Source organism: Leiobunum rupestre, chromosome 4, assembly GCF_980474605.1.
Source record: "Leiobunum rupestre chromosome 4, qqLeiRupe1.1.hap1, whole genome shotgun sequence".
NCBI classification, from domain to species: domain Eukaryota; kingdom Metazoa; phylum Arthropoda; class Arachnida; order Opiliones; family Sclerosomatidae; genus Leiobunum; species Leiobunum rupestre.
Genome location: NC_143387.1, coordinates 61,190,293 through 61,218,196, shown reverse-complemented (window position 1 = coordinate 61,218,196; position 27,904 = coordinate 61,190,293). Strand labels below are relative to the sequence as shown.

At 37.9% G+C, this 27,904-nt stretch overlaps 2 protein-coding genes across 5 annotated transcripts in view; both read right to left on the bottom strand.

Annotated features, from left to right (window-relative positions):
- Positions 1-14,768, bottom strand: part of RyR (Ryanodine receptor) — a 30,081-nt gene extending 15,313 nt beyond the window's left edge. For 2 of the 3 annotated variants that reach the window (XM_090173663.1, XM_090173664.1), the window contains exons 1-35: positions 14,221-14,768; positions 11,014-11,118; positions 10,774-10,950; positions 10,525-10,713; positions 9,393-9,498; positions 9,227-9,320; positions 9,081-9,155; positions 8,718-8,997; positions 8,484-8,653; positions 7,729-8,418; positions 7,429-7,667; positions 7,173-7,365; positions 6,899-7,112; positions 6,634-6,842; positions 6,483-6,560; positions 6,280-6,419; positions 5,824-6,203; positions 5,655-5,754; positions 5,513-5,590; positions 5,327-5,450; positions 5,148-5,255; positions 4,968-5,084; positions 4,764-4,903; positions 3,849-4,689; positions 3,440-3,782; positions 3,183-3,376; positions 2,916-3,113; positions 2,717-2,854; positions 2,494-2,646; positions 2,310-2,425; positions 1,420-2,236; positions 1,161-1,359; positions 957-1,086; positions 644-883; positions 163-570 (exon numbers count right to left, since the gene is read on the bottom strand). In XM_090173663.1, the coding sequence (XP_090029789.1) occupies positions 163-570; positions 644-883; positions 957-1,086; positions 1,161-1,359; positions 1,420-2,236; positions 2,310-2,425; positions 2,494-2,646; positions 2,717-2,854; positions 2,916-3,113; positions 3,183-3,376; positions 3,440-3,782; positions 3,849-4,689; positions 4,764-4,903; positions 4,968-5,084; positions 5,148-5,255; positions 5,327-5,450; positions 5,513-5,590; positions 5,655-5,754; positions 5,824-6,203; positions 6,280-6,419; positions 6,483-6,560; positions 6,634-6,842; positions 6,899-7,112; positions 7,173-7,365; positions 7,429-7,667; positions 7,729-8,418; positions 8,484-8,653; positions 8,718-8,997; positions 9,081-9,155; positions 9,227-9,320; positions 9,393-9,498; positions 10,525-10,713; positions 10,774-10,950; positions 11,014-11,118; positions 14,221-14,274 (7,837 nt within the window). In that variant the 5' untranslated portion in view covers positions 14,275-14,768. Of the gene's footprint in view, positions 1-162; positions 571-643; positions 884-956; positions 1,087-1,160; positions 1,360-1,419; positions 2,237-2,309; positions 2,426-2,493; positions 2,647-2,716; positions 2,855-2,915; positions 3,114-3,182; positions 3,377-3,439; positions 3,783-3,848; positions 4,690-4,763; positions 4,904-4,967; positions 5,085-5,147; positions 5,256-5,326; positions 5,451-5,512; positions 5,591-5,654; positions 5,755-5,823; positions 6,204-6,279; positions 6,420-6,482; positions 6,561-6,633; positions 6,843-6,898; positions 7,113-7,172; positions 7,368-7,428; positions 7,668-7,728; positions 8,419-8,483; positions 8,654-8,717; positions 8,998-9,080; positions 9,156-9,226; positions 9,321-9,392; positions 9,499-10,524; positions 10,714-10,773; positions 10,951-11,013; positions 11,119-14,220 lie in introns of those variants that run through there. The other variant, XM_090173662.1, reaches the window with a different exon arrangement.
- A 2,781-nt stretch (positions 14,769-17,549) lies between these two features.
- LOC149948610 (uncharacterized) lies at positions 17,550-27,302 on the bottom strand. Of its 2 annotated transcripts, none has more exons than XM_090172259.1 (4): positions 26,922-27,302; positions 23,700-24,419; positions 20,627-20,746; positions 17,550-19,228 (listed from the first exon to the last, which is right to left on the bottom strand). In XM_090172259.1, exons 2-4 carry the CDS (start codon positions 24,348-24,350, stop codon positions 19,046-19,048), a joined length of 954 nt encoding a protein of 317 aa, XP_090028385.1. In that variant the 5' UTR covers positions 24,351-24,419; positions 26,922-27,302; the 3' UTR covers positions 17,550-19,045. The 2 variants fall into 2 exon arrangements, with proteins under 2 accessions (XP_090028385.1, XP_090028386.1); XM_090172260.1 differs by having other exon boundaries at positions 20,627-20,734.
- Positions 27,303-27,904: the final 602 nt, after the last annotated feature.

Here is a 27,904-nt window from a genome sequence, read left to right as displayed (position 1 = left end):
CAAAATTTTAAAATATTTGTTTTACAAGTAAAAAAGACTAATCTGTGTGTCAGAAACCTTTAAGTGGATTTTAAGTTTCTAGCTAGTACCATTCGCGCTAAAAGAGTTCTCGTAAAACTATTCTGTAACCCTAATTGAATAAAAAGGAAAGTTTTAGCTCACCATTTTTCCCAATCTGCGGATTTTGTAGGTTAAATCTTAAACCTAGGACTCCTTCCAAATCTTGCAAAGACACTAAAGATCTCAGAATAGCGCGGGCTCTTATACAGTCATTCTTTCCTTGAGCAATAGTTGCTTGTTCCGGGGCACAGCGCCCTAGAACATCAACCAGAGTACAGTAGAAGTTGAGAACAGCAGCTCCCATATCGATGTAGTCTTCATCATCTTCAGCACTGTCATCACCAGCAGCTAAGCTTTCTTTTTCTGACTGAATTCGCTCTGACATTTTGATAGCATCTTTAATAGCTGAGAATAGACCCGAACCTTCTCCTCTTAAAGCTGGACCCAAACACTCGGGACGACGGATCAGAAGTCTAATAACTAAGTTGGCATTTTCTTCTACACTCTCACCTGTGAAACACAAAATTACCCACACAAATTAAGAAGTTAAAATGTAACCATATAAAATTTATAAGAACCTTACCATTGACCCAAACACAAAACCTCAAAAAGTCCAAGTAACGTTCGCCTTCAACTGGATCCCAACCAATATCGGGATATCCCTTGTCAATCAGTTCCTGACTGGATTGTAGACCACATCTGGACAAGTATATAGCAATTTTTTCCAAGTACTGCTCTCTCAAGGCTAATGCTAATTCTGTATTCTCCATTAGAGAAGAGTATGCTACATCAATAGGCGTACTTCCTCGTAATGAGGGTCGTGCTGGTAAAGGATTTATTTAATAATTATTTTGAAACTTTCTTTATAATGTAGTTGATGAAAAATCAATCCTTACAAAGCAAAATGTTGCTGTTTTCCAGCAAGAAAAGCAGATGATCAAACATGGCTTTTTGATTTTGTCTACTAGTTCTGCAGAAATAACATAAAAAGCGACAGCAAGCAACCACCATTTCATGAGATGTATCCTAATAAAATAGTACATTATTAATTTAAATTGATAAAATCTACAGAAAATGATCAATCATAGAAAAATAATCACTTTGTCTGGTGTTTCAACAGCTTGCCCAGGACTGGTGGGCGAATTAACAGCAGCGGCTGGAGCAGCAGGTTGGGCAGCTGATTGCGTTTGAGACCTTTTACCCAAAGTATTAATCATAACTGCCATCACATTCTCATGAACTCGAAGGATTCGAATTAAATCAGGATGTTGAAAGAAGACACGATTGTTAACCATAGCCCTATAAAAAAATTTAAGTAATAAAGTCGACCCTGAAATTGCGGAAATCATTTTATCGTACCATAAACTGACTCTCATAATCTCTTCTTCTTCCGGTCCCATTTGCACTGGCAAAAGGGCACGAACTTTGCCTAACTGTCTCAATAATAAAACAACATCATTTTTGCTTTTACTGCTTATGACATAGGTATTTTGTAAAGCATTAATCAATTCTCCAACACCATTGAAGGTTCTCAGTAATAAATTGAACATCTCGCGAATCAAATCAGGGTTTTCCAAGTAAACTTCCTCAGCCCATTTCACAATGGTTGTCCTTATTTTCTTGATAAAGATGTCCTCGCACCTTGGTTTATACTCTTCTTTCTCTTCTTTGACTTCTTCCTGGCTCTGCCTGACAATCTTGACTATAGACATCAACCTCTGCGTCCATGGTTTTTTTCCTTCTACAATTTGTTTAGCTTCTGGGGCCTCTTCCTCCAACTCTTCATTCTCAATGTGTTTAACTTTCTTCGTCAATTCTTCGTGGTAATTATTCAAGAGTTCCCTCATGTTATCACCGCAGGGGCACTGGTCAGCATTCTCTTCATCTAAATTTTTGAAAGAGAGAATTGATCTCATCTGCTCCTTGGGAGAACATCGGAACTCTCTCGTTTTCTTAGCAGCCACGGCAGATGGAAGATCGGATTGTTTGATCTCAATGTATCGACGAAGTTGGTCATTCTGTAACTCAGCCACAAAATCATCGCAAAAAGCTACAGTGGCTTCTACACGATGCCGAAGTTGCAAGTCTAATAGATGATGAAGCAAGTGACTTAGTTCTAGCTTTACTCCCTCATCTAAGGACATTTGCATTAAACCTTTGGCTTTTGGATCAGCCTCTGTTAATAAACATTTTGGGGTAAAATATTAGTAATGTGGCTATTGGAAAAAAACTAAATTTTTTGAACATACCAGGGTCAAAATCCAAATCCCATGTTTCAACGTCAATGAGCATTAACAGCCATTCTAAATCTTCATCCTCCATTAATCCAACAAGCAACAATTTATCAGCCAGCTTCAACAAGGGTCTGCCAATATTTCAATACATATCAAAATAATACAACCAGAATAGAGATATATATTAGTTTAGACATACACGAAGAGATTTTCAGCAGTTCCACCAATTGGATCTCTGTTCGGTCGATTGCCTTTTTTAACAGCATCTGCTAAAGCCTCCATCACAAACTGTTTGAGAACATCCATGGAAAATACAGGCGTACTAAGATTTTTTATAGACTCAATTTTCTCCCTTAAAAAAAAATTGTAATATAAATTAAAATAATTATAAAAAAGTTTTCATGACATTATAAGATTCATACTGGACTTCAGACATGGTCATTTCCGGTCTAATTGAAACACATGCTAAGGCAGAAAGGCTATGAGCACTAGCAGGATCTTCATACAGAGCTCGAATATCAGATCCCAGTGGAACAATAAATTCATTTTGTGTCAAACTCCTACATATTATTAAAAAAAATTCAAATTTGTAACTCTAACAACTAAAAAGAATTTTTTTACCTAGCATAAGCATGGAACTCTAAATGCAGAGCAATTAAAATGTCTGTAAAGGCAATTCTCAAAGGACCAGACATATACTCTGACTGAATTGCATATAAAAGTTGTTTCTCATCCACGTGTGAACAGATTAAATGGGAAACCCTGTGATTTCCCTGGAAACAAAGTGCTCCGTACAAAGCCAAAGTATGAGAATGGAAACTAAATATTGTTCAAAATATATTTTTAAAGTGAAATTTTTTTTAATAATTTTGTTGTAAATTAATTTACCTAAGTAGTTTTTCATGTTCAATGAGCTCTAAGCAATCCATACAGCGATCCTCTTCAGGTATGTGAACCGCAAGCATAGAGACTGCATCTTCACAAAGCATACTCCACCCTCTTATATCAGAAAGCTTCAATGCGTGGGGTTTCAAAGATATATTAGGAACCCTGGCCCATTGATAAGGTTGAAGACATTGAACCTGGAAGGAATATATATAAAGTTGAGATAGTTTATTTCACTTCATTTATCTATGAGAAAATACCTTCAGTCTTGGTGGACACTGAGGAGTTAAATGTTTATCGGTGATTTGAAGAAGAGCAGCAGATAGTGGAAGAGTTGTGGGGGTTCTGCCCAGCTCAAACTGCAAAACCTCTTTAGTGGTTGCTTCAAAAAAGATAGCCGGGAAGAGTTTAGTGCCAGGCTCCATCTTGAAATTATGATTAGTCGGTTTTCCATCGGCCGTAAATGTTATCAAGCCAGTGGAAATGTCCAAATGACAGCCAACAAACATTCCTTGATTGGAATTTCTAGAAGAGGCATCACCTTCAGATATCTCCCCGTGCAATTGGCCAGCGCATACCATGTAACAATTTTGTCTCTCCAAACTGCATAGCATAGAATAAAATAAGCCACTTATCTTTAAAAAAGAAACTATGAAGAGGTTATCTTACATTTCTTGAGCATATCCATCATCACCGACAGAATGGAAGACTACAGTTCTGATTTTGGAAGAGTCAAAACTTTTTTCAAAGCTATGGAAGGTGGTGCGGACCCAGCCACAATAGACATGGTTAGGGTCTTGACCAGGGAAGATACGAACACCATAGAAATATTCATCAACGAGTGGTAGAGCAGCTGTATCCAGATAATCGCCCCCAGGTTCCGCTGGTGCTGGTTCAGCACCACCAGGAGGTAGGGCTGATGGCCTTCTTATTGAACCACCCAGTTTATCTCCTCCTGGACTAAGTAAACTTGGCCTATCAGGGACTGACGGAGGCACAATATGTGATGTGGAACCCATAATTCTAATGGAAGCAGTGCGTCCCATCGGAGTAGACAAGGGCTTGCTTCTTTCAGGAGGTAAATCAATATGTACAATATTGCTCTCATCCACAACAGCAACACCTCTCGGTCCCCTGTCGGGAATGTCTTTCTTCTTGCCAAAGAACCTGAAGGGAGATTTACCCCTTTTCTTATGCCTATCTCCTTCTGTATCAGAAGCAGGTTCAGGGGTAACGCTCTTTTTCCTTTCAAGTCCTTTTTTGTGTATCATTTCTTCACTAGACGCTGACCTTAAACGGCCCGAACCATCCATTCCAGGAACTGCTAATGTGGCCATATCAAAAGATTGTGTTTTAGTCATAGTCAACCGACTGGTAGAAGATCGTCTAGTTTGAGTCATGGGAGGGGCGAGTGTGCTGCCAGATTGAAGGGCAGTTTGTTCCATTTGAAGAGCACGCATTGGATCATGATCCGTTTCTGCAGCATCTTCCGAATAGCCTCTTTGAAGGTCTGATTAAGGGTAAAGAAGCACTTGATGTAAGAACAATAAAACGAAAAACCATCTGGCTTGATATTACCAGTACCTTTAATATCAGCCATGCTAAAACCACTTTTAAGCATGTGCTGCTCCAATTTAGCCGGATGTCTGATTCCTGCTCTTTCAACATTTTCACGTCGTTGCCTGTGTCTAATGTCAGCCCAACGCTGTTCTTTTTCAGCCTCACTAAATGAAGAATTACATTTCACCACTGAAAAAAATTCCTATAAGCTATTAAAAAAATGCTCACTCTATGAATTCAAGATGACATGTAACAGGCAAACTGAGTCTGAGAAATTCCCAGTTAACTTTATCAGCTGTTTCAAAAAGCCTATGGGATATTTTGAGTGCTGGGGGAGATTCACCTCTGAATAGAATTAAACATTAATTTTGTGGATGTTAGTTCAAAAACTGCCCATATTATACCCACCCGGGGGGTATTCTTGAAACATCAACACCAGCATCTGAAACTTCTTCCACATTAAAGAAATTTGCTTCATTTTTATTGTACCAGAATGTCATGGTTCGGTGCATGTTACTGAGAATAGGCGGTAAAAACTTAACTAAAACTATATTTTAAAATTAAATACGAAACATAATGAAAATTACACGCAGAATGGTTGGTAACCTTCTTGAAGACCACAAAGTGTGAAGTATTTTAATGCATTAATGTCTTGACCAAAAGCGAGCTTAGCTCTTTGGCCAGTTCCCAAAGTGAAAGCTGGCACAAATGCTGGGGAAAAAATATAATAAAATAATTTAGACATCCTACAAATCTTAAAGAAAAATATTTACATTCCCCAGTTGGAATATCAGTAAAGGCTGTTTCTGAACCTACAGCGTCAAGAATTAGTTCACCATTTATACTGAAACCTTTTGGATAAAAGATAAAAGTTACACATAGCGAAAATAAGAATTTCTTGAATGTCCATCTTACTGATTGTCCTATCATGAAGATCTAATAAACAACCCACTACATCTCCAACCACAAACTGCTTGCCAAAAGCTTCGGAGTTCCCTCCAGTATTCTTCCGGACCTGTAAAAAAATTGTTGCTTAATTAGCTATTTGGGTGATAAATACTAAAAAATATTAGCATATTCTTACATTTAAGCCATCATAAGCCCAGGAACGGTCATCACCACCCACATGTTTGTTAGGACTGAAATTGGTATCAGCCCAGCCAACTTTTAAAAGGCCAGTTGTCATGACTTCAAATTCGTAATACCATTTGCCAGATGACACAGCATACGTTTTCTCAGCTCGGTAGGTTCGACAGGCTTCCACAACTTGGACTTGAGTGACAGTTCCTTCAGCACTATCTGCTGCAGGAGGTTCCAAAATGTATCCATAGGTAATTAAAGTTCTAACAGTCTCAATAGCCGTATCTCTGTTGGCTTTCTTAATAATATCATCAACATTTTTGTAAGGCACTAAATGAGGACTGCGTCTTGCACGGTTATCTTCATTAAGACCATATGTCCACCCTTCAAAAAGGAAACATAGTAAATTTATATCCTGAAATCGGCGCAAATTTACAATAAAAAAGTATATATAACATGCCTTGTTGAATGCGTTCCTTAGCCCACAAATTATGAGTATTTTCAGAGAGCAAATCAACAAGAGTTTCCATTTTGGCATTCAATGCAATATCTCGCAAATCCAGAGGAGATGGTTTATAACCATTGGATTGAAGATATGGACTAGAGAACATTTATTTATTAATAATACAAAAAATATTCATAAACAAATCTATGAATCATTACTCATTATGAAGTTTCAATGTTTTGATGCGTCCTGGTGGTTTGTCAAGAGTTATGTGGTAGCCCAATGCTACAATGGTTCTAAGGGAGACATAGTCATGATTTAGCACCATAATTCACAAATAAGGTAATGATATTTCTTCGCAAAAATTACTTCAGAGTTTGTAAGGCGACCGTGGTATCATATTTCTTCTCAGCAGCTGGCAATCTCTCAAATGAAGTCAAACAAGGGTGAATTTTGTCAATGTCACTTCTCATCTCTCCATATCTCCAGCCAGACTCAATTTTATTTAATGCCCACAGTTCATGAATATTTTCTGCCATTTTATCCCTGATGTTCTCAATGTGTGGTAATAGACTTACCTAGAACAGTGCTAACCATTAATTTCAAAACCGAAAAGTAACTTGGGATTTCTTACATTTGAAGTATCAACTGGAGCAGGAACAAAGGCAGCTGTTTCACTCAGTTCAACCGTTGGTCCATACATCACTCCTTTACTAACTTCACCAAATTGGAAGCAAGGTTCAACCATCAAAATTTGTTTTGGTAGGAGGCAATCAGCCATTGGTGAAAATCCTTCAGGTGGTCCATAATGCAATTTCCCATGTTCTCCACCAAACATAAAACGGCAACTGAAAAGGATGATTTTTGTTATAGGGAAAAAATATCCCATAGAAACACTAATCTTTTACCTTAATTTAGCTGAGAAGCTGATAACCGGGTAAAACATGCCATCAGTATTGAAATTTCTAAAACAACCCTTTAGCCTCGTTCCATTGAGTGTAAAAACCATAATAGGAACATTCAAATCGATGATACAACCAATGACATCTCCCTTTTGAATGTAAGGTACTGAGCCTGCTCGAACTTCATTACATCTACCACCTGATAATTAAGGGTATAACTGTAATTTAGATTGTAAAATAGACACTTTAGTCACAAACCAACCAGTCCATAAAGCAACTCCATCAAAACCAAAAGAGTAAAGATCATCTCCAACTCCATTTCCACCCCATCTGGATCCTCCGCCTGGGTAAGGAACGTAACCGTAAGTATTGGCCCAACCAACTCTGAAGTGTGGTTCCAAGTGTGTCACTGATTCAGAGTGATCAACAGTGGCTTCAAAATACCACCTTCTATACATTGCAGAGCCATCAACTTTGCCAATGAATATATTTGGACGCATGCTAAGGAAATATTCAGAGAAAAATTATTGCAAAATTCAATTAGTTCTAATGATTACCATACCTAGTTACATGATCAACGAGTTTAGTTTGTAACAGGAGATTCCGGCCTGGTAGTAAATTATCACAAATGTTGTTCTGACTGCTACGAACGCCGACGCCATTACCAACACAAAGCGAGCAAAGAACATCCAAAACTTTTGGATCTCTTCCATGTTTTTCTAACAAAGATATAATGACTTTGATGTGTTCTTCTTTCATCATATTCAACGCTTCAGGGCTGTCAATTAAAACACAGTGGAGTACATCAAGCATCCCAGTTCCTTCTGCTGCTTGCTGACTTCCCAGTCTACTGAATAGCCAATCTAAACGGTTTGACTGAGCGAATTGAGCACAATTAGTGTGGTTTCCCATAATAACAGCAGCCAAAAGTTGGTATAGATAGCTGGAAATAGAATCCCAGTTTTGGCTGGAATCTTCACCACCTAGGCCAACCAAATAACCTTGACTACTCATGTTGTTTATTTTATCTATTGTTTCTAATATTAAATTTAAGATGCCCTCTTCTTGAAACAGATCTTGACGATTACGGAGGGCTTTAAGCTTATTTTGTTTTTCTTCATGTTCAATTCCTTCTTCTGGTTGAGCAAAGTAATCAATTAAATCCTCTAGACATCGAATCATTTCTTCATGATTCAGAAGACTATTCACTGTTTCAGGATCTTGCTGTTCATCTTGCAAGGAATCTAGACCCCTTAGAAATAATAACTATAAATCAAAACTGCTTCGAAGCTAGTTATAAAAATATGTTTAACTTACTTAATAAATTTATTGAACAGAGCTCCACATTTGCGAATGACCCTAGCAGTTCGAGACTCTTCTTCTTGAGATCTGCTGAACTCCAGACCATCATCCATTTTTCCTTCTTCAGACATGATAGCCTGTTTCTCTTCAACTTTACCAACACCTCGCTTTTTTGTCTCGTAAGTCTATAGAAAATAATATTTTGTTATTCTGAAACATTAACCATAAAAACATACACTTCAATTGTACTTTGTATGATAGCCAGAGTCCAGTTTCCAGATGCTGTAGAAAGATAGTGGTGTCACCATATTTAATTAAAGCTGATCCCATAACTTCTTCATCTTTGTCATCAATAACAATCTTCTTATCATCCTTAGTTTGGCGAAGGCAAAATGCCGTTGATGCCACTGAGGCTTCCTCTCTAGACACTAATATAACTTCTCTATTTTCATTGAATCCCATAAAACGCCCTGTGGTTATGTGAGACACCCTAAGAGCATACCCCCAATTCACAAAACCACCAGCCCACCTAAAGAAAAAATTAAACAAATAACACAGATCCATTTGAGTAAGCTGGTAATGGTAAGAGAGATAATTATTTACCATACTTACTTTGTTCTAACTAATTCCAGCCTCCATAAAGATCGAGCTTGGCTCAAAACAGCTCCCCCCTCATACACAACCATACTAAAATATTAAATTGAAACAAAAGTTACTTTCACATCAGTTTTAACAAATTTCTAAAATAAAATATTTACTTTTGACCAGGGGCTTCCGACCAAGTAGGAGGAATGGTCAAACATTCGTCACCCCCGTGGAAAAACCTCAAAACTTCACCCCCAAATACAAAACCTGTCAACGTTAAAAAATATGATTAACATTTTGACATACGTGGGTTTTCTACATAGAAATATGATACTTTACCAACGGATTTGACCCTGCTGGCACCAGTTCCAAATGGCGCCACTGACCAGTGGGTTAAGTGGAAACTGGCATTGACTATTGTTCTTTGGCCCTCACGAGCAGTGTGCTGATTAAGTTGGAAAAAAATAGCATCTTTTTTAAACATACTGATAAGTAAATCTTTCCCAAATATTATTCGCTTTGGCCAAATGCTCTGGCTTTGAGAAAAATTCTTCACTTAAACTTCTACACAACATGCCTCTATTTTTAATTTTTTTTAATTTAAATAAGCTACAAGTTTATTTCCTTCTGCACCGCATAAAAACATCTACCTGTAAAAAGCTAGCTTATCATTTATTGTATAATAATAGAAAATAAATTCATTTGTCGCTAATTATATCCATTTCACTTTTATAAAACCACAATCTCTCAAGATATATTTTTCTTTAAAGAAAAATTACCTTGTTTGTCAACGGAAGGGCTATAACAAAATCTTTAATCTATGCAACCAATGTACCAATCCATACCAAACCAGCGTAAAATATCATTTCTTTGCACTATATGTACGCAGCCAATCATGCTAAAACTACAGGTCTATAGTTCTTTGCACCTAATTAAGTCACAAATTCACAACAGGATTATGAAAAGGGGAAAAATCAGCCCTTAGCTTTAGCTAGGCGGAAGAAAGTAGTCACTGAGTTAAGTAGATGCATGCGACTATAGCCAAATCTAGCATTTTTTATTTTAATTTAAAGCATAAAATGTACCGTAAAACTAGCTGTCAGACATACATATTATGTTTTAATATTTTAATGCATTTAAATTTTTGTATATCATGACACTTATTCGTATCTGCGCATTATCTATAAGCTGGGAGAGAAACTTATTTACTTTGAGTAATGGTAAATATCGGTTCCAGACATGAAAAAATCCCAAAAATTGACGGAAAGCATCATCAACTTTAGGATTAAACAGTAAAAGCGACTAACCCAGTATTTTTTATACATTTAACACTTAAGGAATTAATTAAGCTAGAACCATTAAAAATAGTTACATTAAATATTATACTTTAAAGTATTAAAAGCAGCTCCCGAAGTAAAAATATATGTTTATAGAATAAACTAAGCTTATAAACGCAAAGTGGTATACTTACCAGGTATCTTTCTGTGGCAACGCTGACCAAGATGAGATCATCACCCACCCTGACCTTTTCACCTTCAGATCTTTGTTTGGAAGCTGGATGAATGGTCCACCAACAAGACTCTCCTTGGCTATTTTCTTGCAAACCAACATCAAAAGCAAGTTTATCGTTGGACGAACTAGTTGAAAGGCACGCTAAATACTGTTTAAAAAAATGATATTTGAGGTTATAGCTTGCTACAAGTGGTTGTGAAGTAAGTACCATATTGCTGTTTTGATGACGAAGGAGGACGGCATGGCCGTATAATAAAGTCCGGTGGCCTTGTTGGGTTCCACCACCTTGCTCGGAGTTGGAAGCTGTCACCATTTCTTGCAATGCCCTGACAGACAGGGCTTGCTCTATCACAAAAACACATGATGAAATTTCAGGGGGGAAATTCTGAAATATTTTCAAAACATTAAAAGACAGCTTTAGAAAGTGATTGTGGATTTTTTTTATTACTTTATCAGCTATATTTTCTAAATAACAATGTCGGTTTCCAAATCCTTCAGCAGCTAAACAAACACGTTCTCCAGTTCCAGTGCATTGAAGACATACCATATCATCCTAATGAATGAAAGAACAAGTAATTAGCAATTTTAAATTATAAATACACAATAGAGAGTGTTCATTTTAAAACAGGATCACTAGAATAAGTGAAATTTATTCAACAGCCTCAGATCTCATAATAAAATTATACTGTCGAAGGAACCTCTAGCCCATAAAACTTTTATTGCCCACTGCACCAAATAAAAGATAAAATGTTCGATGAAACTAAAAATAAAGTACACGGTCCCAGCAAGTCTGGCAAAATGTACATTTCTTATAGAATATATATTTTAACTTTTAGAATATATGTTTTAACTTTTGACCCTTGCTATTTATTTTTCGAAAATTAAAACAATAAACGAAGGCTTTAAATATTTTCGACTACGGAATTCTGACCAAGTCTATCGTCTCGTAGGTAAAATATAAACGATTTCTTTAATATTTTCTCACTGTCATCACATAAAGCTAGCGTATTTTAATAAAATAAACCTATATTTACTTGATTAATAACTAAATATCGATTGATTATGTTTTTTATAACTTTATTGTATTATTTTTGGGACAAACAAATCGCTCAGCGCAGAACTACCGCGTAGTGCGAAAGCCACTCGTGATAAACCGCACTCCTAAATGTTGACTTCTCCCTGAACAACCAAGCGCGGCAGTTGGAACATTTTTACAGGCGTTTTGGCCTACTGATCCTAAAAATAGGCTAAAATGTTTCTACACCTACACAGAACCAAATATAAGTCGGTGATTAATTCTTTCTAATACGAAGTTAGGAACTATTCAAAGCTAGCAAAGATACCAAAATTATACGGGAGCGACAGAAAATGAAATAGGTACCTGTGGATTCTCTTAAATTATAATTATTACGGTAATCTAATCGTTGTTTCCCCCCTACGTTTTTCATCTAAATGAGTCTGTTTTCATGTAGCGAGGAGCGAATTTTATCGGAGGAAGGCATTCTACGAGAAAGCTTTTCTTAAAATAGCCCATCCACGTAGTCGGATGTCAGCGAAAACATTTTAAGAAGATAAAAAAGGAGGGGGTAAGGTTAATATGGACTCTTCCAGGCATCATCCCGCAGCAGCCGAGTATAGAGTCGCGGCATGAAAGCCCCCAGGAAAAGCTACAGCGAAAGGAGCGGAGAAGATGTTTCGCTGCCTGTGTGCTATAATAATGGATTGAAAACGTTTTCCAGCAAGCAGCTGCTGTCTGACCCTCGGCCGACCCAACATATTACGCCGTTGTAGCGTCGCGACTCTCTAACCTTAGCACTTCACCTATCAACAACGGGTTCTCGCTGAACTAAAAGCGAAGCTAAAGAACGGGAGAAATGACACGTTAGGGAGTTTCCTAGCGCGGCTTAAGCAATATCTCTTAAGAAGGGCTTAAAACCGAGAATCTTTCAAGTTCGTAGGCTGTTATATACAAACGCTATAAAGGAGAAAGTACTTTCCGATTTCGATTAAAAATAATGTAAACGATTTCGCGTATGTATAAATAATGTATGCAACTCCGAGAAATGAAGCTACTAAAAAAAATACACTGTTGAGGAATTCGAAACGGCGATCCGAAATCGAGTAATGACAGGCGAACACGCACGCGAAACTCTCGTATACGTATCATTGGAAAATGTAGATCGCTCGTAACGGAAAAGGCGTTTTCCGGGGGTCGCGGGAGACTAGGGGGGAACATTCCAGGATGACAGATCACCAGATGAAGATATTCGGTAAGAGATAAACACGGGCTATACGGAGGCCAACGTGCCGGTGTCTCCCCTCCTCATTTCTCTCGACAAGAGAAAGGCATTATTTTTACGGTCTATATTTTAAGAACTCCGAGGTAATATATCGTGTTTTTCACATCAACCGCCCGGAATGGGAGGGGTTTTGTCGGCCCGTTATCTGACTCTTTCCAAATATAATTACAATTACGTTAAGTAAAGTATATTGATTTGGAGGGTCCACCCCTTCCGCGGTCTGGCGAAGAGCGTTAATGACCCAAGCTAACAAAGCCTTTATTACTCCGAGCACGTCAAACCTTACTTTCTCTCTCGTCTTTTATTACGCTAGCTAGTTACTAAACCCTTTACACTGCCGAATTTATGCCCTTAGGACTGCACAAAATAGGAACACCCACCGAATTGAGGCGTCGCTGTTGTCGCTACGGTCACGATAATCTATTTGTCAACATCTGATCAATAGAACTCGCCAATACGAATGCTTATGGTTGGCAAAAAGAAATCATTTTTTATTCATTGATTTATTCATTTCTTGTACTTCACTCGGGTTAGAAAAAAGTGGGGGGGGGGGATATAAATGTCCTCCGTCCCCACCGCGAAAAACGGATGGGAACAAGTTGCACATTCACGTCCCTTCTCCTATCCCTGTACCTCGCTTGGTGTCGTTCTCTACTGAGCCTGCGGATTCCAGTGCCAAAGTCTAAAGATATACCGCATCTCCCCCCCCCTCCCCCCGCTTGCTCCTTTATTTTTCTCACTTAGACATTTCAGACAAAAAGAAAAACAGAATTCGCCGTATGTTATAGCCGCGAATCCATATAGTATAGGCGAGAGCCCCGCTAGGCAGAGGGGAAAAGTGGCGCTGAGTTTCTAGGCCTAAAATCCTGGAAAGTTTCAGCGCTACGACGGGAAATGACACCCTTTGAATAACTAAACAGCGAAACGTAAGGTATATACCCCAGCCAGTGCGGAAATATTTTCGGGCAAGCTGCCCGAGGAGCGTTCCCGACATTTAGTCTATATACCACCCAAAAAAAACGAAGTAAAAAAACACACAATACGCTGCATGGTAGACATGGGTTGGGCCGGAGCCGACTGACTAACATAGGAGAGGGCTTAAAATTAAAATATTCCGGGTGCAGTGAGGGGGTAGAAATACGGCGTAGATAATTACGGGTTACTCGTTCTTAATTTAGACCTTTTTTAGATCAATTGGGCGAATTGGCGTTTTTACAAATCGAGGAGTTAATTTCGTTCGACTATATTCTATTTAAATCCACTTAGCTTATTTTAGAGGTATATAAATTGACGTAATTACGATAAAAAATGACTATTGATCAATGAGGAATGAAAAAACAATAGAGTAAACTTACCGTCCGAAGGAACGATACGTCATCTTGCTCCGATCCTCCCTGCTCCTCCGCCATGATTGTGAAATCCGCGTCCGCTGTAACTTTTGGTTTTCTCGCAGTTGCGTAATTTGGCCTTTAAGTGAATATCTCAAAGGCCTCCGTTCGAGTCTCTCTCGTAGAAAGCGCGCGAACCATTCGTGTCCGTCCTCATCAATTTTTCACAGTGTTTTTGCGGGGAGCAATAATTCCAAAGCTCTCGGTGCTTAACCCCCGACGCGATCTCCGATCGTCGATTCCGGAATATAATCGGATGCGGTGCGGCGGGGGCGTCAAACTGATATCGCGGGAGGACCGGTCAGCCACCACGAACGACCAGAGAGAAGAGGGGGGAGGGCCGTTGTCCAATAATCGTTCGTTGAGTCGTTATATCACGGGGAAATATCTTCCCGGAGAAGAGCGGGACCCGAGACCGGGTTGCGCGAAGGAATGTTTCGGCGACCCCGACCGGGTGAGCGAAAAGGGCTCGAATCCCTTCCCAGGAGCACCGTCAAATTGCCAAAAACCTAGAGAGGGGGTCGACACGCGCGCCTGCCCCGGGGGCGCCAAAAAGAACAGGGAAGAGGAAGAGCGGAATCCCGAGCGAGAAGCCGCTGCGTGGAGTGCGAAGAAGAAAGATATTTTCAGGAAACTTCTCCGGCGACGAGAAATTTCGTTGGGTTTGGTACCCCCTCCCCGCTGTTTTATTATTTCCCTCTGCCCTCTTTCGAGAGATTCCGTGCCAAGATTCTCTCCTAATTCTCTATACAATAAAATAGACCTAACCGGATTACCAGCGCCTATCGGGATGCCTTAAGTGCTTAACGGAGTGTTTCCTATTCTTCCCCCAAAAAAACTATTTGGATCGTAGGGCTCCCGTTCTATCTGATCTTCTCGGCTATCCTCCTTTTAAAGATTTCAGTTATATAACTACGCGGTAATGCGGTCATGGGCGCTTATACATTTATTACACTTTATTAATATTAAGCTTTAACTTTAGATATGTATACAGAGGACGTTGATATTCGGTTACTCGTTGATAATTCTTTACTATAATCTTCTAAATCGTATGTGGATAGAAATGTTCCAGCTGCTTTTTGACGCGCTCTATAAATAAAATAGTATTCTTTGAAAACGTTGGTTTTTTTAAACACGTGAAATTCTCATCGCCTTTGTATCTTATTGTTTTGATCATAAAATTCGTCCCAACTATATTTCATAAGCGTAACTAGAGTTGGCTACCTTAAATATGTAGATGCGGAAACTTTTCTCAACAACTATCGATTTTTTTCAGAGACTTTCTTTAATATTGATTATTTTTTCGGCTTGGCGATTCAACTTATGATTCATAAATGGGCCATTTTCATTTTGACACTAAACGGCGGGTCTTGGAAGCTCATGAAAGGGCAGTCATGATGAAGCAGACGTTATTTTTACAGTACTGCCACGTATTTTTGATTCGAATTATATATTTGAACCGAGGGTCTAACCACTTCCTTAAATTCTGTACACCGATTACAGCGGGTACAGCCTTTGGTAGTGCTAAATCTGTAATCGATTACGTAATCACTTTAGTACAGTCAAAGCTACGGGCTCGTACACCGATTACGGATAGTGGTCAGCCCCTCGATTTTAACTTCCATATTTATGATGTGTCAACGAATTTCACATTTCTTTTTCAGAAGCGAGGGGTAATTGTCGTTAATTACGTTAATAAAAATAAAGGTCGTAACGTGTGTTAACAGACGACAAAGAAAATAAATAATAAAGGTTAATTTCCTTTAACCTTTGGACCAAAATCTGGTAATCCTTCCATATAAATTAGCGTGTTAATTTTTTTAGGAGCTTGTATTAAATATATAATAGGGTCCATATCAAAATTGTCACTTTATAAGCTTCTAAGACCCGCCGCTTGGTAACAATATGAATAATGCCCATTATCAAAAGTAAAAAAAAAACACGATAAATTTTCAATGTAAATTAAATTATGCATGAGCTTGCAAAGTAGGTTCTTAGATAGTTTGATTTAATTCAGAAATTTATCCGTAACAAGTAGGCCTAAACTTTGATGATAAGTTTTAAAAACACGTAATGTAAAGTTTCTTTAAACTCTAATTAGCTTTAAAATTTCATAATTATAAATGATAAAGCGGAAAAACGTTCCAGGCAAGCATGGAGCCCTAACTTCTTCATCCATTAGGCTAGAAAGGGCGAATTCAGAAAAAATACTAGCAGAAAAATAACTATCGCCATCACCAGCTCTCCCTGTTGACGGAAAAATTATTTAACGTAATAAGTTACAAGTTAAATTTATATAATAAAAGCTGCACCGCGCATAAAAAAAATTAATTCTAAATGAAATATCGTTTAGTTTTTATCGATAATTACATATAAATAAGCAAAGAGTAATTATTGGAAAATTATTTCGAAAGCCAACCGACAGATGACGACGTAATCGCCGCGAATGTAAAGTAAAAGTTGGATCATAAGTAAATAAATCCTCCGAGTTTCGCGCTCTTGTTTCAAGCCTTCCCTTCCGAGAAGGGAAATCTATTTTTGGGGTGAAAAATTACAAACTATCTATAATTGATCTTCCTGCAGACTGGCGGGAAAGAAGATAGATTGCTTATACTGACTTGATATAATTAATGAAATTGTGTTTTGCTGTAAAATGTTAATCGAATTTCTACTAAATAAGGAGGTTTCTTCTTGGCGCTAAAACTAGCGAAAGGACCCTCCGATGTTGGGAATTTTTGTCATTCCTGGGAGACGCAGGGCCTAACAAGGGAATTTGCCTTTTCTAATAAAACAGTGGACTCGTTTTTCCCGAAGAAACTCGAGGAATTCATTCTATTTATCTTACTTTCGTTTGGTATGAAAATTAGTTTTTGGGGGCTCCCACTAAAGGAGCTGGAAATGTATCGTTTTTAGGCTTAATTATATTTAAAAAGAAGAAGCAAAAATTCAATTTTTTTTCGTAATTATTATTTATGTATCAAAAATCAACAACTTTTTATATTATAACGTTAAATTTCGTTAATAATATATTATAAAAAAGATTTTTTTATACACTTATATTATGTATATAATAAACCAAATCACAAAAATACGTAAAAATTGTTGTATAAAAACAGCGACATTTTTTAAAGCGACTAAAAAACACGTATGAAAACAAATATTATGATATTCACTCCAATTAAATGAAAACACAAATAAATATTAAAAATATTTAAAAATATAGTAAAAACGAAAAACCAAAAAATATATATAATTAACTAATACAGAACAGAGATTCAAAATTTCACAAGCGCATATCGTATAATTTGAAACTATTTTAATTATATATCATATATTTAAACCGGGGTTTAATTTTACCATTATTTCAGAATACGTTACAAGATGAGAATTTTTTTTAACAGAATAATATGATATATTTCAATATCAAAAAAGTATTGCGTAGCGTTATTTTAATAATAAACACTTTTTAATATAAAGGTTCTAATACTGCTGGGAACCACCTTATAACTTGGCACGAAATATTATGTAAAAAAGGCACTATTTTTTCATCGCTCGCGATTGGTCCATAAAACGGACTTTTTTAAAGTGATAACGTGAAAGCGAGCTTCCGATTGGTTGATTTATTTTTACGAGGTTCAAAATTATCACAGTATTTCTCAACAATACGCAACAGCCACGCTGAACGCTCGAGAGTAACTTGTCCCCCGGGGATACGATTCCACGCGAGTAGAAAAAGTTATTTATAGGTTTCGCCAAAAATTATCTTTCTCGTATTCTACGAGTAATTAACAAAATAGAAGAAAGAGCAATGTTTGAAAACGTATATTTCTTTTGAGCATTGTCGAATTCACGTCATATTTGTTACGCGACATAATCGTTAGATATGACTTCAATAATTGACTAGTTTTTAATAATTCAGATTGTTTATCTTTCATTTCTTATATTTAGTTGGCCCTTAATAGCTATAACCGCCATTTTGCAATTTAAACTATAACGGCGAATTCCTCTTACCGCTCTCGGAGCGCTCTAAGAGCACTTTATGATCGTTCTAGTTATAAAAGAGAGTGAAAGGAATTCGTCATAAGATTCCGATGCGCTAAATAAGGATTGGTGGAAAAATTATTTCCGTCGTCTGCTAGAGTATATTTACGCGCTATCAGACGATTGAAATAAATTTTGAACTTTAAACCTTAACTTTAAAGCGCGTGAAATAATTAAGTTCGGTTAAGGATGAAGGCCTTAATAGTTTTTAATACTTTTATCATTTTTTAGTACGTTTTAAAATATATATATAATTATAAAAATGCCAGTCGTCTTGGTGGGGGGAAGACTAAAACTGCTTGACCAAGGCTTACGATTCGGTTGATTTTTCTGATATTAAAGACGCCTTCAGATCAATTTGTGCAAAATTAAACGTAAATAAGAGAGTTTGACACTCAAAATACTAAGTTCGAGGTCTATTTACTAATTGAGCCACGTTTCTTATTTGGCGTCTTCAAAATCATCTCCGGATTCTCAATGGAAGACTAGTTGTAGAAATTAAGCCTTTGCTGGATGACAACGAAAGGGAGAAAGTTCCATTTCCTCCGCGGCCCGAAACGCATTTTTGTAGAAGTTGCACTTGGCCTGGGCAGTAATCCAAAGCACAGTTCCAGCAGCAATATTAGAAATGACCGTCTTTTTCTCAGTATAAAAACGAAAAAGCGACGAGACATTCTCAATTGCGAGATTACAAAAATATTTCTTTTCTTTGCCCTATGTGGTAAACAAAAGTCCATTTTCAAAGATGGCTTCACAGAGGAGCGCAATGATTGGTGGCCGAATGGGCGCACGAGCTCCGGGGCTGAGGCGACGCCATTTGTCCGCAGCGAGGGAGATGCTGCCGCAACAGATGCAACAGGGATTTCTTCTCGTCCTCCAGTTTTTCGATCTCGTCTTTCAACTGTTGATTACTCGATTCCAGAGTGGTCGATTCCTTCGGAGGAACACGAACGCCATTTGATTCTTGTTAGATAACGGAAGAGGCCGACAATAACAACAGCGACAACGACTTGTTAAGCCTTTAGGTTAGGTAGCAGCGAGCGACCGGAGAAGCGGAAAGAAAGTAACCAGAGGAGAGGGAGAAAGTATTATATTTTTGCGGCGCGTGTCTGGATATACCATCTCCGGAGAAGATGGACAAAATACATTAACGGAGGATAAATGGCAAAGGCGGACGAGCGGAACGATAAAAGACCCTTCTAAAAATTCCTAGCTAACCTTTCGCAGAGACCATATAGCGTTACTTCAGTAGGAATTGCGACCGTGATTACGCTTAACAAATAGGTTCATGATAAGTCCTTTGAGGGTGTTATTGTTTAAAGCGCCAGACATAATATAATTTTTTTAATATAGCTAAGGTAACCTACGCGAAGATAGCATATTACGAAATATAGCAATATTATAAATGTAACATTTACACAATCAATGCGATAGCGTTATTCCACTATATACAATGGTTTGTTGAAAAAATTAACTGATAAATGTATATATCTAAATAATCTAATAATACGTTTCACCCTCATATCTCAAAAGGGGGAAATCGCTCGCCCAGGAATTTAAAGCAGGGTCAGTTGGTTTAGGTTCAGTGTTAGTGAGCGTAAAATTGGGGGTTCTGGATGGTAACCATGCCGAAAAATATTAGACGGGTTAAGCCATTCTCTTGAAAACATGAACGGGGGAACTAGTCGTTCTACACTTTGCTACAAGTTTCACCCATTGAGTTGGGAATATTAATCTAGAGATCCAATCAAATCTGCTCCCCGCGAAACAAGTTTTTGAAAATTACGAATGTGTCGTCTCCTCTAAAATGACGAGAAAACGTTATCATATGACCCGTGGCGCCATCCATTATTTTTGAAAAACAAAATCTTTTTGCCAGAAAACGCGTCTTATTTGAACGAACCATAGAGAGATAGACGGCGCCACGGGTAGAATGATAACGTTTACTCGTCATTTGGGAGCAGACGACAGTATTCTTATTTTTTAAAAACTTGTTTCGCGAAATACTGAAATCTGGCGTTTCGATTGGACCTCTAGATTAATATTCCCAACTCAATGGTTTCACCCTCACGTTTTTAAAGGGTGGCTTAAGACCTGTCTAAGAGTCCTATCTGATTTTAACATTCGTAAGATAAAAACCCAATCAAAAGGGACAAAAAGTGTTCCATATACCATTTCCATTAGTATTACATTTACGAGCAATCACCAACAAAGCTGTATCCCAAAACGGACTAGCAGCCTCCGTTTGAAGCTATAATGCGTCTACAAGTTGGCAAATAAGCAGAACGTGCATAGCGCCTTAACAACGAAGTATAGAAATGCATCAACTTACCACTGCTAATCGCAAAGTCCTTTCCTTCTTCTTGTTTCTGCACTTTGTGGCCGCGACTTTGTTCCTTTCGCGTCGCCTCCGTCTTCGGTCTTCGTCCTCCGGAGTTAACTGTGCAAAAAACTATGAAAAATTAGTATAATAGTCTTCCTTTCATAACACGAGAGTACAAAGTTATTGAAATGTTTAAACGGATACAAAAGCATAGAATAAAAAGTGCCAAAAATTGCCTTCGATCAGCTCATTTCTCTTAAAGGCTGGTTTTCACTAGGGCCAAAACGCCCCGACGGTGAACGTCGACGCGAAAAATTCCCGTTAGGCCTAATGCAATATTTTTGCGTCGACTCTCAACGTTGTGGCGTTTTTGCCCTAGTGAAAACCAGCCAGCCTTAAGGCTGATTCACGACGACGGTGACGGTCCACGCAAAATGTCCCCGTTAGGCCTAATACAATATTTTTGCTCAGGTTAAAACCAGCTTTAAAGGTTGGCTGACTTTTAAAATTTCCGTTAGGACTATGATCTTGTTTTCACTATGTTAAAAATGCCTACGTAAAAATACAAGGCCTAAAGATTAGTTTCCATAATATAATTTTCTTTACGCGCGTAAATGGAAACCTTGGAGCAACAAACACAAGGAGAACGCAGCTAGCCTTTAAACACGCGAACGCAGTGTTGTGTACAAATTTATTTGGACGAGCCTTTACGCTGCACGTTTTCAGGCCCGTACACGGGGGGGGGGGTGCCAGGGGATGCTCAGCGCCCCCAAATGAGTACTTGAGCATCCCCAATCCGACTGACCCAAAAAAAATCGATTTCTCAATTACCGAAAGATATGATCTAAAATGTTTGTATATTAATCAAAAAGGAAAATTACTTTTACTAGAGAGCTAGTATCAGTAAATATTTTAAACCATTTTACTAAAGTTTTTGAAAATTGCTTTCGCGCGTCTCACTGCACCAGAAAAACTTTTCAATTGTAGAAATATTGAACCAGCTTATCAAAAATGTTTTGACGGATATTTTAGGGCTACTAATTTCATAGGTGGGGACATAAAAATTACTCAAGGTATTGGCACCCCCAAAAAGAATTTGAGCGCCCCCGAGTTTTGGCGGCTGTGTACGGCCCTGCACGTTTTACGGAGAGGGGGGAAGACCATTTCCAAATTTTCCCCTTCCGACGTCAGCAGGCGCCAAGGCGTTCAGCCAATGAAAAATGTACGCAAGAAAATCCACGACTTTTGACGGGTTGCGTTCTCCTTGTGTGGGGTGCTGTGCTTGTTGCTCCTAGCTGGAAACGAAGCATAACGGAGATATTTTGCATCGCCACTCGCCGTCGCGGCGTTTTAGCCTTAGTGAAAACCAGCCTAAAAGCGCGATTTTTCGTTTTCTGTAAAGGGTGTATATTCTGAATAAAAAAAATCTGCTAACAATCGCTACCACTTGTTTTAACGCAACTTGTAGAAATATGAAATAAAGTAATTCACCTTAAATATGGAACGTTATACTCCTTTTAAATGGAACATAACCTCCAACGCGTGCTTGATTGAAGACGTGTAAGCAGAGACTAAGGCTCTGCCTAAAATGTCAAAAATCAAGGGTGGGAGTGGTTAATATTGGAGCCCTTACTAAAGGTTATATTCCCTTTAAGAAATATATTAATTGAAGCTAACTTTTAGACTTTTACAGTGATTAAATGATCAATTTCAATATATATTAGGGTAGTTATTTACATGGGAAATATAGGTCGAAATAAGACGTTAATTTCCAAGAGAAGATATACCACCCTGAAAAGGGAGGGGGTTCCCAAAATTGCGGAAAGCGAAAGTGGAACAAAGGGATGGGTATCGTCATTTACCGAAAGAAACAAGTTTATTTTTTAAAACGCCAGTGCGTTCAGCGGCTCCCTGTCGCTCCGACTAAGTTAGTAGCAAAACTCGTTAACCGCTATGGAGCGTCGTAAATCGTGACAATTTAAAGACAACCATTTAAAAAATACGAAACGGCGCTTTTAAAAAGCGTCATATTTTCCGCGACAAATTGCTACAGAACATTTTAAAAAGTCGACGAATTCCGCAAAATCCCCCCCGAACTAAACAATAAATTGTTTGCTGGCCCGCCCAACCTCTCGCGACTAAAACAACAAATACGTCGGTGGATATCCCCAATGTCGACTTCACCTCACGGCCCGCTTCGAAACGAATTGCCTGGTAACGGGGGTTCCGCTTTCCCTTTCCTAACAATTTAAAAGGCTTTTTTTACCCCTCTTCATTCTACCCCCCCATTTCAATTTGTTTTTATTTTCTCGAGATTGCAAAATACTTCGTGCTAGCTCACAATGAAAGAATTTATTTTCTTCATTCCGGGTTTTTAGGTATTATACAAAATTATGAGCGGAGATGGAGAATTATGAGGAAATCAGACCGATTCCGAAATTGAGCGTCAATTAGGGTCGCGTAGCGACTAGGATTTAGATTACAAAACGTACGGGTAGATTACATTCTTGAATTAAAATAATAATAGTCAATAATAAAGTCGAAAGATATTTGACTAGAAAGTTCGATATTGAACGTTTCTGCCATCAGATTTGCCTTACGCGACTAGGATTTTGATTATAATTATTAGGTTAAATTCTCGACAAGGATTTAGATTATAAGACCGTACGAGTAGATTACATTCTCGAATTAAAATAATGGACGTTATATGATAGATATTTGACTAGAAATAGAATGGTGTAAATTTCATTAGTTATCTTTTCTGCCACCATATTTATCAGAAGCTATGATAAATGGCGCTATGGTTACGTTAAAAGCGAGAGTCCTGGCGAGTGTTAGCGGCCATTTTTTTCGATATAGAATACCCCTTTAATATTTCATTCAAAGTTAATTGGTAGATCTTAAAATTCATTTTGCGCGTGAAAATACGCCGCCATATTAGGGTATAAAAGTAGCCTGCTATACCGTACAATGTTTCGAGCAAAAACGTAATTTTGAAATCGGTCAATTATCTTAAATCGATTTAAAATTCGAAATGATTTCACATTTAAACAAAATTAACAAAGAGGGAATTGAAACTCACCTCATCTTTGGAGTAATCGGGACTGGTGGAATTGGCGAAGAGAGCTTGCGGCGATGGCGAATCCAATCCGCGGGCCCTCCTTTTGTGCTGAATGGTCAGTTTGAGTCCTTCCTTGATGAGCTGGCTCCTGGTGGCCTTGACGCTGTCCACTTTGCGCGACTGTCCGAAGACGGGAGAAGTGACTGAAAGACCGGAAGAGTGACCACCCGGAGACGGGGTCGGTGGGAAGTCGGAGAATGTCGAACTGGACGATATGTCGCTGGAGTAGACGCAGTTGTTCGTGGAAGACGATGGTAACGCGTACATTTGAGATTCGCCCATAACGGCAGCCTCAGTCTCCTGATGTTGGTGATGTTGTTGTTGGTTCTGTTGTTGTTGTTGCTCCTGTTCTTGAATCGAAGCGGCGTAGTTGAAGAAGGAGGAGAGAATCTCCGGAGTGGGTGGGGCGCAGGCCATGTCCGCCTGCCCGCCAGACATTTGGTCCGTCTGCTCGCAGTCCATTCTGGTAACGCCGACATTGAGTATGGCGTCACTGTCCTGCTGTTGCTGTTGGTAGTGGAATGATTGGCTGTTGGGGAAGTCCATGGTGTAGGCGAAGGCGTCAAAAAAGTCAGCGCTCGGCGGCGGAGTGGTGCCCGTCGAACCGAACATTCTCGAAGAGGTGGACTAGAGCGGCCTCGATTGTTCCGGAATGGATGCTGCTACAGCTGATACCTCCAGCTAAAGGAACCCCAAAAAGAACAAAACCACGTTGAATATTCGGATTGTCAAGGCTATGGTGAGTTATGGTTAGAGTTTTGGGACATCAGTTCCCATCCGGCCAACGAGATAATAATAATAATAATAATCAGCTAGGCACCACCTTAGGCCTAAGTCATCGAGCAACTTTTAAAGCCATTAATTCAGGTGGCCGGGTTACAACGCGTAGGAGGGTGGTGGCAAGCCCTTCATGCCCGGCGAGCCAACAGCTCCCTGCACTTACTATTACCGTTAACCTCAACAAGTTTTTATGGAAGGGGAAACCAAACAGCTCCCTTAAACCACTGGGGAGAGAACTTGCAAACTCAACGCGGAAGGAGTTGTTCTGAGTTTTTACCCAGTGCCACAAACTGGGACCCGGCTCTTCTTGTTGCGAGGCGAAAGTGCTAACCACTCCGCCACCCCACTGACTGATCTGGCTCGACCCCCGGTAAAACGATAATTTCGGGCCCCAAGACAGCGGTTATTACTGGACATAACTATACTTTATACTTCGATAATAACTTAACAAAGGGATCCAAACCCGAACCCCCAGTTGTGCCTGATTTCCCAGGATAGAAAATACTGAGTCTATTTCATTATAAATTCTTTAAATTGAACCAAAATCGAAAACCAAATTACTTATTTATGGATAAAGTAATTCCAAACTTTTCCACAGAAAATCAACGATTAATAACGGTAAATTTAAATAAACAAATACGAGTGAATTCGAGTGGACGCTTCTCGGGTGAAAGTGAAAGGAATGAATTGTTGGGAATGAGTTGCGACGAGTTTTATGAGCATCCCCGAAATTCGCGCCAGGGCTTGGAAAGCGAGGTTTCCCAACGAATCCCGCCAGTTGCGACACAAAAAGGTCTTCTTATGTACACTCGTGGAAATTATGATACTTTCGTAATCGACGATCGATAAAACCAACAGCATTTCACGTTGATTGATCGTAATCGGAAGATAATCAACTGATTGTTTATAAGCGCCTATCGCGTCCAGTTCCTGTCGATAATAATAACAAAAATAGCGGAGCACTCTAATCGGTGTTAAAAAAATATGCAATCTCATCGTCCCGTTTACCAACACGAAAAGCTTGACATAAAAACAAATACATACCTTTACTAATTACGTTCTTATCAACCAAAAATCCCAAACTATAAGTTATATAATTAATCGTTTCAGCGTTTTAATTTAGCAGTTACATTTCGAAATTTCTGCGTTTCAATTTAGCAGTTACATTTCGAAATTTCTGCGTTTCAATTTAGCAGTTACATTTCGAAATTTCTGCGTTTCAATTTAGCAGTTACATTTCGAAATTTCTGCGTTTCAATTTAGCAGTTACATTTCGAAATTTCTGCGTTTCAATTTAGCAGTTACATTTCGAAATTTCTGCGTTTCAATTTAGCAGTTACATTTCGAAATTTCTGCGTTTCAATTTAGCAGTTACATTTCGAAATTTCTGCGTTTCAATTTAGCAGTTACATTTCGAAATTTCTGCGTTTCAATTTAGCAGTTACATTTCGAAATTTCTGCGTTTCAATTTAGCAGTTACATTTCGAAATTTCTGCGTTTCAATTTAGCAGTTACATTTCGAAATTTCTGCGTTTCAATTTAGCAGTTACATTTCGAAATTTCTGCGTTTCAATTTAGCAGTTACATTTCGAAATTTCTGCGTTTCAATTTAGCAGTTACATTTCTAAATTTCTGTGTTTCAATTTAGCAGTTACATTTCAAAACCATCTTCACCCGGAAGCGTTAATATAAATAATTTAGAAATAACTTTGATAGTAAATTTTAGCCTTTTAATTTATCTTCTTAACCTTCAACTAACGCATTCAGTAGTGATTCTATCGCGAATTGAATTTTATTTATAATACCACCTTATTACGAATTAAACCAAATATCAAAACAATTCCCCGAAAGAGGAAATAAATAATGAAAACGAAATAATTTCTTATTATACCGTAAAAATACGAATATCGCCCAGTCGAAAACGTTGAATAATAAATATTTAATATCGCGAACCAATTCTAATTTAATAATTTTCAAAATACAAACTATTTCTTTAAAATAATATTTATTATTTAAAAAGATATTACTCTATAATTTATAAAAATAATGCTCATGGTTAATTATAATTTCTTAAACAGAAGCGACTCTCAATCGAAAAACAATTATATCAAATTTTTTGGCGTCAAAAATAGCCTATTTCGCCCCAAATTAAATGTCATCCTTATATGTCCGCTTAAAACACTTTATACAATTAATTTGGCCACTTAATTGTATCCAACTAATTGTAAGCGAGAAAATTGTATAGTGTGAACAGAAAAAGTGGGAAAATGTTTTACAATTTTTCTGTTCACACTATACAATTTTCTCGCTTACAATTAGTTGGTTTCAATTAAGTGGCCCAATTAATTGTATAGGGTGAACTGGGCTTAATATATATAAAGAATAAATAAAAATGTAACTTACATTTCTTACGATTGAAAGAAAGGCAGCGGAAATAATCCCAAAGTACGAACAATATCACCAAAACACGAATAATAACGAAACAAAGTGCGAAACGATCATTAGTTAAAACAATAGTTTCTCGACAGAACACTATTTTAACAATGAAGTTGTTAGAATAACATTAAATCGAGAGTGTGTCTCTGATAATCATTAGATAAGATGATGGAGATGGGCTGAACGCGCGAGAGAGAAGCTACAGTCGTCCGCTCTCGACGAGCGTGTCTGATGCAAATGTGCCGAAGGAGGGAGCGAGAACCACCAAGATCACCTAAGTCCTCCATCATCACTTCCGGAGGGCGGCTGGAGACGACGAGGGGGGCTACTCGCGGAGAGAGTTACCGCGCCTACACCCCCTCTCTCTCTCTCTCTAGACCAATCGACAAACTTTGTACAATAATAATGTCTTAATATCAAAAAAAGTAGGGGTTCTGTTTGTATAATATTATCTTTCTGTGGATTCGGGGATTCCCATTACGTCTCAGTCAACACAGACACAGACTTCCATTTATTTTGTTTGGTAACCGAGACGTGTTTATTGATACTTTTCTTCTTGATATTATCACTTTGAAAGACAGTGCGCGTGACGTACTAAGACTGGGATCAAATAGTGACGGCTTCATTGTTTATTTATAAATTGTAAATTATTTATTTTAATTTTTTTTGCGCTAAATCCAGAAATGTTTTTCGAAATCATGGTAATATCATTAATATTTACGTAATTATTGTACCTTGGTTTAAATTAAATTAGTTTTTGACAATATAAAATCATAAATATATACGATAATAAAGTTCTATTACTAAATTTAATAAAATAAAATAAATATATACGATATTAAAGTTCTATTACTATATTTAATAAAATTAGATAAAATATATACGATATTAAAGTTCTATTATTAAATTTAATAAAATAAGATAAAATATATACGATATTAAAGTTCTAT

Excerpts from the sequence above, each read along its gene's own strand:
- LOC149948610 (XM_090172259.1), bottom strand. The coding sequence starts at position 24,350 with ATGTTCGGTTCGACGGGCACCACTCCGCCGCCGAGCGCTGACTTTTTT. Across the intron at positions 20,747-23,699 it reads CCGATTACTCCAAAGATGAG|TTTTTTGCACAGTTAACTCC; the intron begins GTGAGTTTCAAT and ends AATTTTTCATAG. Across the intron at positions 19,229-20,626 it reads GGACTTTGCGATTAGCAGTG|GAATCGACCACTCTGGAATC; the intron begins GTAAGTTGATGC and ends GTTCCTCCGAAG.